Genomic DNA, 12,338 nt, shown 5'->3' with positions numbered 1-12,338 from the left:
ATGGAAAAGCGAGCAGCCATCGCTTCGCGTCGCTTCTCGCTTAAAGCGACGAAGCGATCGCTTTTTAAAACACTGTTCCAGTCACCACATTCAAGTGTGATTGGACTGTGATCTGATGTAGGTCTTGGGAGTACCCTATGTTTAATGAATTTGAAATATGCATCCCATTCATTATTCACTAATTTCTATCAATTCTAGAAGCGCAACTATTATTATTTCCTCTAAACCAAGTGAATTGGCCTCCAGGTAGTAGCATATCTATAAGAGATAAATCTTCAATACATTTAGAAAAATTTCTCAGAGACGTTGTATTTCTAGCCCTTCCCTTCTTCTCATCACTTAATCTAATAACATTGAAGTCTCCACCTATAGCCCATAGCATTGAAGCCAATCCACTTATATCAGCAAGTTCTCTCCATAACTCCTTCCTGCCCCTTCTACCACATGGTCCATAGACCCCGGTAACAAGACCTCTAAAACCAGTGTTGACTTCTTCCAGAAAAACTGATACTGAGTGCTTCCCAATTAACTCATCAAAGCATCTACATCTCCTCTTATCCTAGAACATAATAATTTCCCCACTTCGACCTTGAGCTTCTATAGACCTCCATTCCACCCATCTGTTACCACCAATTTTTCTAACACATGAGTTATTAACTTTTTTAATCTTTGCCTCCACAAAACAGAAGATATCAGCTTTCTAATCCCTCACCAACATTCTTATGATCCTCCTCTTTTCTTTATCATTAAGACCCCTGACATTCCAGTATACTAAGTTGGTCGGACACGGGTGCAGGTGTCTGACATTGGTGCATATCTAGAGGTCGGATCCTTCGAGATGTAAATTCTAAGATTCGGGGATATGGATCCTAGTACGGATACGGGTGCGGGGATCCGGCTAAAAATAATTCAAAAAATATAAAAAATATCTCTAAATTATGAGAAATTTTGTGGAATACTTATGTATAGTTTTTTTTATAAGAACACTTATATATAGTTTGTACAGTGTTGTGAAGAGCGTGAAGCGATTCAAAGCGATAACCCCCATTTCGCTTAACGCGAGAAGCGAAGCGCTCGCTTTTTTGAAGTGAAGCGGAATTTTTTAAAAAAAATTAAAATAAATACTGCATAGACAACACATGTAATTGTAAGCAAATATTCAATACTTCAATTAAAAAACTAAAGAGTAACATCAATTAAAGCACAAAATGAGCATCTTATTCTTCTACAAACTGGGCAGTAATTTTCTGAGAAAGAACAGAAGGTAAAAAAAAAATTCGCCAGCATTTCGCCGCTTTTTGGACGTTTAAACAGAAAACCCTAGTCGTTGTTGTTCGATTAATGAAAGACCAGTGTTTAATCACAAAATCTCGTTTTTAATAAAATAGGGTTGGATTTGTTTTAAAACACAGAAGCGGGTGCTTCTCTCGCTTCGCTTTCCCGCTTCTCGCTTTTTAGTGGGAAGCGATCACTTTTCTACACCTGAGTCGCTTCACATGCCCCTTCTCGCTTCGCTTCGCTTCTCGCTTAAAGCAAGGAAGCGGGCGCTTTTTTAAACACTGAGTTTGTAAAGTGTGGATTTCTTTTTTATTCTCAAGTTGTAGATAAGTAAAGGATTGATTTCTTAAATAAGGTATGCTATTTTCTTCAAATTTACCCTAATTTTGATTTTGATTTCAGGAATTAAATTGTATATTGTCTCGAATTTTTCCGTCCGCCATGGTCAAAGTACCCAAAATTGTTTGACCGGATCCGGTACGGATCCCATACCCACACCCATACTAGTGTCATGTCGACACGGGTGCGGCACCTAAACTGCCATGTCAGAGCAACTTATCCGGTATATAATACTCATCTTCATTTTGTGTAAGCAACTTATCCGGTATATAATACTCATCTTCATTTTGTGTAACAAATTAACTTCCTATCCATGTTCCTATTTCCACATCCTCTGCCGAACCCCATGTTGAATTCAGTAATTTGAGTTCTCTTTCAGATCTACTCGGTGATGGATTACTGGTCGAGCTACCTTTTCTCTTCACTTTGCTCTTTTCTATACGGATTAAGAGCTCTAACAATTTTTCCTCATCTTGGTCAGCTTTTACACCCAGTTGTTTGCACAATTTCACGATATTACGCCTTACCCAAATTGAAGCTTCCACTTGATTCAATCTGTCTTTTAAATCCACACCACCTTTTTCATACCACGGAAGCATTAAAATATCCACAGGTGCATCTACGCATCTACTTCATATTCAGCTCCTCTTCACCTTCACCATTATCCGCTGAATCATCATAGTATTCTAGTAATTCTCCATCATCATCAGCTTCGATCAGCTTTGTTCCCATAATTTCCACATTATCTTCTTCAGTAATCATGTCGTCCTCTGACTGCTCGCTGATTGGTTGACCTAAATTCTCTTCCTTTACTGCCCATCCTCAAGATTTTCGATTATTAGTTCCCGACATTTTTGAAGACGGAATTTCTCAACAACCTCTATCTCGATATTCACGGGGCCTTTACCTAGTAAAGATTCGTAACCCTGATTATAATGAAGGGCAGAACTTGGGTCAACTTGATTATAAGGACCGGGCCTTTTTTTATTGTCCTTACTAAGGTCCCTTTATCTGTTGACTTGGCCTTTGGGCCTTTTTTATTCGCGTTAGTACTCGGCCCAACTCTCTCCACTTCATTACCCATAACCTGAGGCCTTTTAAAATTCTTTTTTAAATACAACTTATCATTAATGTTGTGCATGTGTATCGTAGGCGTCTCCAATTTTGAAGTTCCACCTTCCTCGGGACTCTGCTCCACCATCTCTCTTTCTCCGATGAATTGCTTCACTAATCCCGATTTCCGGCGAACCTCTCCAATTTTCCGGCCACTTTTCTCCACCCAACTGTAGATTCCACCCACACCGGAACCGTAAAAGCAAGATCTTCCACTATGAATTTTAGATTTGCCGGAAATTTATTTCCAGAGAATCGAACACAAATTCTTACCCATCTCATATGTGTTCTAAATCTAGTACCCATACCGGAACACAAATTCTTACCCATCTCATATGTCGCATAAATTGAAATGGAGGGAGTGATAATTTATTAAGAATTAAATATTCATGGGGCTTACATCCCGCACCTCGAGGCTTGTGCTCGCCTCATGTCATGTAAAGCGCCTCGCATGACACTTGTGCCTTTTAACACAGGGATAACAACAAACAATAATAACAAGTATATGCAAGAATAGTAAGTTTACATTAGCATGTGCAATTTCATTTCTGAAAACGAACTTGTTGTACTATAACTAGTAAGATTTTATTGTTGTGCTGCCCCTAGAAACTCTCTGTACAAGTACCCCTTTTCTGCTTGTGGAAGACACTGGACCCAATGTAAGAAGTCAAGGAGACAACCCTCCCACCCGTCTATATACTGACCTTCTCCCTCCGCCAAACCAAACCTTGCTGCCGTTCTGGAACAAAAAAATCTCCCATCCCTTTAAGGAAAGAAACTGACACATACATACATGAGAACGTTGGCAGTCTTCTTCCCAGAGAAAGAGTTCAACGGCATCCTTGCTAAATAAATTTGTGTTGCTAAATATGGATAAAAGATTAAAATGTGAAGGGATGAGCATGTCCCCTCTTAATTTGATTTGAGGAGGTTAGGCATATAAGCTTGTCCTTCATTTTGCATTTTGATGTCCTATTGCTTACAAGGAATGGATATAGCCAAGCCTTAACCCGCATCTATTTAGTTGGATTTAAATAAAAAAGCACGCGCGCACACAAAAAAAAAAAAAAAGTGATGGTACATCAACAGATGTTCGGAAAAGTGAAGTGTGACCCAGCCACATATGCATAACTAATGAATTTAAAAGTCATTTGAGGAATCTATTTGGAAGATGGACATAATAACTCAGATATCCACAATATATCTATCAACCCATCACATTTACCATTTTTTTCTTTTGGTTGGTAGCCATCAACATTTATCACTTCTTCTGACCAATATGGATTTGTTTCTTAGAAATCAATCCTATTATAATGATTTAGCCATTGTTGAATGCAATTATATAAATCTAGCAATACTGATAAGAATCACATAGATATACACACACACCGATATTAACAAACTAATGACAGCATCAGTGCTAATGAGAGGATATTGGTTTTGCTTAGTTAGATACACATCACATATATCAGTATATCACCCTTTATGACATTAGCGAAGTGGCAAATCAAACTTATGTACTCTGGGTATTCTGTAGTATTATACCATCAAATTAAAGAAAATAATATTTTATGCTTAACAAGGTGGAAGCAAACAGTAAATGGATAACGAAACTCATAGAAGACAGATAAGAGATGAGTTACATACACATTAGAGCGTTCAAGATTCAAGGATAAGTAATCTGAGAGCTCAAAACGTTCTAAAATCCTAGTAACATATTGATCGGATGGGCCTAGTGCAGCACAACACTGGAGCAGAAAGAGATCAAGCTCTAGACCCTGCTCAGACCTGCACAGAGAGTACAAGAGAAAAAAGACTTGAAGCAATGTCTATGAACACTAAATCTCAAGTAAATTAGCACATAAAGGAACTCCAAATTCCAAGGCCCAAATGAAGAATTGCATAAAGATTAATCTGCATACCAACGAACAGAGCGATACCACTCACAGAATAATATGGCAGCATCACTATTCCTACGCCACATTCCAGCGTGCACCTGGGCACAAAACACCTTAATTTGGAGAGCATGTTCCATAATGAAGGCAGAAAAGCCAAGTGGGTGGCAGCCTCCCAATATTTTGCCAAAAAAGTCATGATAGTTAGCAGATGACGAATTGGTACCACTACCACCAAGGGCAGTTTCACCATAACATTGTCTGAGTGCCCTCTGTAAAACCATTGAAAGTAATCGATGCAGTGGAATATGAACTGATATATCCTGCAAACTGACTTTATATGCTATATTAGGCCAATCAGACAAACTCAGCACCCGGAGAGCTTCCAACTCAACGTCATAATCTCCTTCAAGTATACTGTCATCAACACCACCAAAGCCAGTTGTTTCTTGGGCCAAATTCTGTCCAGAATCAAAGGCAATACCACCATTCGGTGACAGATAAGAATATTGCTTATTGGAATCTTCAGTTGAACTTGAGATTCTAATGCCATTTGAAGGACTATGAGATCTAATAATTTGCCTCCCCCTTCTAAACTTCGAAAGTGTTCTTTTCGGGGCAAAGAAATTATTTCCAGAACTGGAGTTTGTTTTCGGAGATAAGACGTGAAGGAAAGGTCCTGATGTGTTATCCACCCCTAACCAATTCTCGATGGCCCTCAGGCACTCAAATGTCAACCATAGAACAGATGACGGTACCGGAAAACTATCAGATTTTGATTCAGGAGTCACGGATGCATGTTCCAATGGACTCCTTCCAGTCACACTACTAACAGAACTTTCCGGTGATAGCTTTCCAACTTTTGCATGTCTTTGACTATCTTGGTCTTCAAAATCTTGTATATGCGTGAATAGAGCATCATCAGCATCTTCAGTGCTACTAATAGAGAATGCACCACCCACCAATAGAGAGTGAATATTTGCAATTGTATGACCCAAAACAAAAGGCAAATTCATATTTTCATTCTCCTCTTCTACATGGATGCCGATGTCTCTCTTTTGAGGGTTCATTCCTTGCACAAAGGTCAATAGCTTCATCCACGTCCTGAGTATATCCCGTCGATCACGAGTCATGTATCTAGGTACAGCAGAATGACTCATGACAAATCGAATGTCTTCAACTACACGAAGAGTAGTTTCATACAAATTTCCCCATTTAATGACCTAAAAAAAATCAAATGACTTCATCAAGCAAAGTAATAGCACTCTTTTAAGTCAATTGCTAAGATAGCATAAGTTAGTTAAACAGTTTTTTTTTTCTTGATAAGGTCATAAGTTAGTTAAACAGTGAAGAAAATCAAACAAGATATTTCGGTTGTTGCAGAATAAACTAGTTGCAGATTGAATATATTCATGAAAGGCCTAAAACCTCAAAAACAAAGAAAATGCTAGCAGTTGAGTTTTTTTTTTTTCTTTTAAATTAACAAATGTCGAAAACTTTAAAAGAGCAAGAACTCCAAGGAAGGAACAAAATCTGAAGAACTTCCTAAGCACACACATATATTGTTTCAATATTTTTCTCATAAGTGAATATAACACAGACATAAACAGTCCCGTCAATAACTGTGAGAACTTCTACAATATCAAAATCTAGAAGCATCTATGCACAAGTATACTTGTATTCGTACAACAGAAAATAAAGAAATTACATAAGCATTTGTATCCACTATGAACTCATTATACAAGCTTTTATATTTCCATTGCTTATACATAATCTGTCCATTTTTCATGCAAAAAGTCAGTGCCTACCATACTAGATTTTACAAAATGTATCATACAATTATTTCCATCCAAGAACTACAACCATATTATTAAAGATAACTTCTACATGTCTGAAAGAAGAATGAGAGAGGGTCTGAGAGACAAGCTACTATAATTAAACATCCCCAATATACTGTTGTCGTAATCTAACATAGAAAAAACAAGATAATTATCATTCCTTACACATGGCTGAAATCAAAATTAACATAGCGATACCTTCAATCTACCATTTTCTCCTGCACAAGACATAAGTATGTCCCCTAAACAGTCCAGCAACATGGCCAAAAGATTCATCTCCTTTACAAGACGTGGGGTCAAAGTAGGCACCGTAAATATCTGCACAGAGAATGTTGAGAGAAGTGGATATTTTTTGAAAACTCTGTCATTACTGTCCTTTATTGCTTCATTCACAACAGTTGGGTAATAGCTAAGAAATACTTTAGCGAACTCATACTTAAATTGAGGTTCACCCAACAATTTCAAGAGCAATTCATGGAGCTTCCTCACAATATTACCACTGATCATGAACCTCTCTGCCCTCACCAGAACATATAATAAACCTTCTGAAGAGAATACCCTTCTAGAGATAAAACTAAGCAAACTTTCACTATTCTTGCAGAAATCCAAAAGCATCTCAACCACTGCTGACGTCAACTCATCTGTGATACTTTTATATTCAGTTGCATGACTATTTAGTCTTGGACTTTGCTCAGAGATGCTTTCTGCAAATAGGAGCCCTTTTCTCCAACAAGACAGCAAGGAATCAAGAACGGGGCCCAAAGAATTAGCAAACTCTTCCGGAAGAGGTTGTATCTGCTCCACACCTTTATGCTTGGAACAGAATCCCGAACGTTTCCAAGCAGATACATCTCCACAATCACAGCAGCCACCACCCGTATATATGATTGAGTAATCATGGTCCTTGTGGTTTCCATTCTGGAAACATGGAACACATATTGCACATGTTGGATCATGCTCACATGTACGGCAACGGTACGCGATATCATTACTCCCCCAAACAGCCCCACAAACACCACGCTGACCAGAGCTCGCTAGTTGCTCTAGTGCTCCTCTTGGTTCGCCTTCAAACATCAACCATTGTAACCAGATCATACTTTCGTGGAATAAATCTTTAATGGCTGAGCTGCCTGTGGATTTTGGAGAATCTATCTGCAGATCCAAAATACCATCCATTTCCTCTTCATTAGTTGGCAAAAGAGCAGAGACAAGCACTCCAATTTGAGACTTATTATTCTTCACATAAACAATTAAACCAGGCTGCCGGTGCTCCAAATTTGCTGCAGGAACTCCAAGATTCTCAAGCCTCTGACAATAACAAAGAATACAAGTCAAATAACATTTCCAAACCCCTCATCTTGGACTAATAGCAGACAGGGGAGAGATGTGTGTGCGTGTATGTGTGTGAAGTGCATGTGTATATCTGTGTCTATTTCTCTTTATACCATTATCCGAAAAAATATCAATGTCTGTTTCTACACACAACACACACACATATAAAGTAAGGAGTAAAAAGCTTATCACGCTTCATTTGGCCTACTTACTTACCCCCACCTTTAAAAGGTTATAAAGATGAGTCGCAAATCTATAAGAAACCACCATCACTGATTGTTCATTTTATTCCCCATAGTTAACACACAATTGTTCAGACAGTTGATTTTTTTTTAATTGAGAAATAGTTGGATAGTTGATTGATGGGATATTTTCCAGAGTATTTTAGTGCCCGGAGAGGGATAAATGCATTTCTGAACCATAAAGTGGGTAACATCAAAATTATGAAAACCACAAAGAAGCCTTTGTATTTTGTCCCCAAAATAATGCTTCAGGAGCCATATTTTGTCCTGAAGCATAAAGTGGGTAACATCAAAATTATGAAAACCACAGGGAAGCATTAAGATTTTGTCCCCCAAATAATGCTTCAGGAGCCACTTAACGATAATAAAGTATATAATCCAAATTCACATAAACAGAGCAACAAATAGCATCGCCGTACAACACTCAGACCGTTGCATATCTTGGTGAATGAAAAAAACATATAAATATAAAATGAAACAACCTTCAAAAGCAGAAGGCATAAGATGGTCAATAGAATAAGTAATGAAGCGCAAATTCATCCTTCCCATGGACAAAGTAAAGAGTCATGAACTATTTAACTTTTAGATGATAATCCGTTAGATATTCTATTAGCCTCTCTTCTTTTTTCCTTTTTTGACTTGGGTGAGGGGCTCTACTTAGTGTTTCCCAACACATAAAACTGCCTGGGAAGCAGAATAATTGAAGATCTACCCATCTCATTTCATTTCCACAGATATAAGAGACCTCCCCTCCCCCCCTCCCCTCTCCCAACTTCCAAGTTATTTTGACATATTTTTGGGACGTCGCCAACTATTTCAGTCACTTCTAACTATATTAATTGTCCAACTTTCACAAGTTCCAAAAATTCAAATGCATTTACCATGCAACTTTAAACTCATCAAATAAATTGTTTATCTATTACGTTAATATTTCCTTCCAAAACTACCATCATAAAACACAAATCAGAGTAAAAAAACTCCCTACGCAAATCAAATTCCATCATATGACAAATGAAATTGAGTATAAGATGTCAGCCCTTTTGAGTAAAAAATATACAGCAACAGCAACAACAGCTACACCTCAAACTAGTCCAAAAAAAAAATATGCCTCAATCCCATGCATTTGATCAGAGAATCACAATCTCCAGACTCTTGGGTGCTTTAGTTGTAGCAATTTATAACTTGAGGACACGATTCATTATGTTTTCACAAATATGGAGGGAATGGTAAGAGCCAAGGTACAATATAGTGGCAGACAGCTTTATAGAGAACTTAAGTAAGCGTGCCCAGATCTATAACTTATCTTTAGTTTAGTACATTTTAAGTTTATCAACTTTGAGACACTAAAGATGTATTTGTCCGGTAATTTCATCAGAAATTTACTTGAAGCTGGTCGAACCCCCTTATTTGGATATAAATAGATCTTTTCTTGCTAGTTTTTAAGATGCCAACCAATGATGTTTTACTTTTTAGTTAGTGAATTTTTGTCATACGAGACTAAACAGCATGAAGGGGGGGGGGGAGAGAAGCTCAACAAGACCGTAACTTCATGACCCTAGAATATCAATTTTAAGACTCACCATATATAACATTACTCCCATCAGATTATAAGGATAGAGCCAACAAGGCCCTAAGAACATTCACTTCGCCAACCAAAATCTTTCTTGTACTCTACACATCTTCAGGTCATCAAGTACTAAATAGGCTTCTCTTATCTAAATCATACAATCTTACCAGTCATCAAGATCCCACCATTAATTAATAGTCTTCCATTTCTCCTTCTCTCCAAACATAAACCACTCCTCCTAGGCTCCTACAACGTATTTGCTTACCTCATAGCTAATCAACATACATTACCCTTTATGTTGCATAATCATTCGGCATAGCGTCGAATCTACTCTACCCTACGCTACCATCTTTCTTCCTTGTGATTCAACAACGGCGGATATTTAGTCAACTGCGGTTACGAAACATGCTGAAACTTTCTGTATTGTCGAAACCCGAGCTTGTGGTCCTCCTTTGAGTGTGAAATTGAGCACAGTATTGCAAAGAAATAGCCCTATATCAAAACAATCAGGTCCAAGCCTCCATTTTGCCTCAGCAGTTTACATCACTCTTCACAACATCAAATCACCTAGTATCTTAAATACTCTCCTTTTAGTTCCTAACCACCTCCCATAATTCAACAATCTCTGAGTTCAGAGATCACGTGACTTTTATAACCCTAGGATATATGATCCGTTGTAGGCCAGCTTCAACAGCATAAATACCACTAATTACTGCTAAGAAAGTGATGATTCTCAACCCACACCAATCATCATTTCCCTTATCTTCCATTAAACCACCTAGGAGTAGGAGCTAGATCTCTCGTGAGACTCCAGTTCCTAGCAATTGTGTCACCCTTCATCTACGGTGTATAAAAAAAATAGCTCCTAACTTAAACAGGACCATTTCTGATGTACTCGTGCAACTGGAAGGTCTTTTCATTCCTTACAGATAACTTAGCATGGTGTAAACACAAAGTAACAGGCAAAAGCAAATACAAATGTGAGATAATTTCACCCATTTGATTTGCATTCATCAATGGATTTCTTCTATTTTATAATGTGCTGCTCCTGCTGAAATTTCATCTAAAAAAATCTAGTATACATTCTAATGTCCTTTTTCCTGTTATGTTATGCAAAACATAAAACTCAATTCAACTAGGGGTGTTCGTGGTACAGTACGGTATGGTACAGTTTTGAAAATTCCGGTTCGGTAATTTCCGTTTACTGCATGGTTTCGTATTTTAAGTTTGGTTTCGATTTTGTGCGATATGGTAAGTCGGTAACTACGGTTTGTTCGACTTCGACTTGCATACAGTAGAGAATTGTGTCAACGTCATCATGTTAAACAAATTGAGAAGGTAGCATACAAATAAGATTTGCAGCACACATTCTCTTCGACTTACAGTTGATAACACATTGTTACGCTGCAAAATAGAGTAGTCATTTAATATATTAGAAGAATGGAACTTGGGGAATTACATGACATCTTCTCACCCATCTAGGGCTCCCAATGTCCTATAAATACTCATAAAAAATCCTAAAGGCAGATGGTAATGAGTAAATAGTAATCTGCATTTTATATGACTTTAAGTATTTAGTTTACATTTAGTAGTATAGATTAGAAGGTTTTAGTTTGAAGGATTTTAGTCCTTTTATTACTAGTTTATATTTAGTTTAACGAAATAATTAGTATCTATATTTATATATGTATCATTAGAACCGTACATCTTTCTAGGTATCCACCACGTCAAGGTGACACTCTACCGTTGAGTTATATTAGAGGTGGAATAGAATAACCCGGCTGAAGCGTAAATCACGATCCTTTGTCCCGGCTATTGTAGCAAACCAAGAGCACTCATCCATAAACCGGTTACTGGTACAAATAACATCCTAATGGAATAGGCAACAAAGCCATCTTACCACCCACGAGCTTCTTCTAGTTTGTGGGGAGTATATAGAACTCTTTGACAGGCTACGGTTCCCTCAAAGTGTATGTGTATACCTCAACTACAACGAAATCCCAAATTAGTTGGTTTCAACTAAATGAATCTTTATCCATTCCACTCTATCTTCAAAATTCAAAGAGCTGTGACCATTTCTACGCTAATTGTCGACCTTTATGCTTGTAAAGCTCACATAATTGGAGTTCATACACAGAAAATTAGTTCCAAGAAATAAACAATACGAGTCTTTAAGTAAACCGAGTACCTGAAGAATAAGCTCCTGAGGAGTAGCCATAATCGGCTCCTCCTCCGGTGAAGAGTCCATCTGCATTCGGAACAATAACCGAATCCAATCGGCGCAATTACAATCCCCAATTCCACAATTATCGTTCCCCAGGGCTGAACTGTAGTGTCAGTCTTACACTATCAAATGTTCAATTTTGAAACTCTAGCTAATTTCTAGGGCATACGATCCTTGAATTGGTCTCAGATTTTTCGTGTACATTTGTAAATTGATATTCTTTGAAATTCCGCTAGAACCATATGTAATATTCCTCTAACAGCTTGTTTGGATACCGGTTTAAGGGTTTGGGGCTTATTACTCAATTAAACCGTTAATGTTAAGAATTTTTATATTTATAGTTTTACCCTATCTATATAAAATACTATTGCAATCCTAAATGGCTAAATCCCTAATTTCTATTTTCTAATTCTCAATTGTCTGCAGCCACCAGAGACACAGAAGTCGTCAGTCTCATTTTTCACTTGAACTGAAAACTGAGAAGTCGAAAAATTAAAATCTCAATGATTA

The 12,338-nt window shown here is 37.6% G+C and overlaps 1 protein-coding gene across 3 annotated transcripts in view; it reads right to left on the bottom strand.

Annotated features, from left to right (window-relative positions):
• LOC104092201 (E3 ubiquitin-protein ligase PRT6) overlaps window positions 1–12,119 on the bottom strand; it is a 40,444-nt gene extending 28,325 nt beyond the window's left edge. For 2 of the 3 annotated variants that reach the window (XM_009597733.3, XM_009597732.3), the window contains exons 1-4: window positions 11,793–12,119; window positions 6,662–7,771; window positions 4,653–5,848; window positions 4,378–4,518 (exon numbers count right to left, since the gene is read on the bottom strand). In XM_009597733.3, the coding sequence (XP_009596028.1) occupies window positions 4,378–4,518; window positions 4,653–5,848; window positions 6,662–7,771; window positions 11,793–11,858 (2,513 nt within the window). In that variant the 5' untranslated portion in view covers window positions 11,859–12,119. The remainder of the gene's footprint in view (window positions 1–4,377; window positions 4,519–4,652; window positions 5,849–6,661; window positions 7,772–11,792) is intronic. The other variant, XM_033655099.2, reaches the window with a different exon arrangement.
• Window positions 12,120–12,338: the final 219 nt, after the last annotated feature.

This window comes from Nicotiana tomentosiformis, chromosome 7 (assembly GCF_000390325.3).
Source record: "Nicotiana tomentosiformis chromosome 7, ASM39032v3, whole genome shotgun sequence".
NCBI lineage: Eukaryota > Viridiplantae > Streptophyta > Magnoliopsida > Solanales > Solanaceae > Nicotiana > Nicotiana tomentosiformis.
This window is presented reverse-complemented; position numbering and strand designations above follow the sequence as displayed.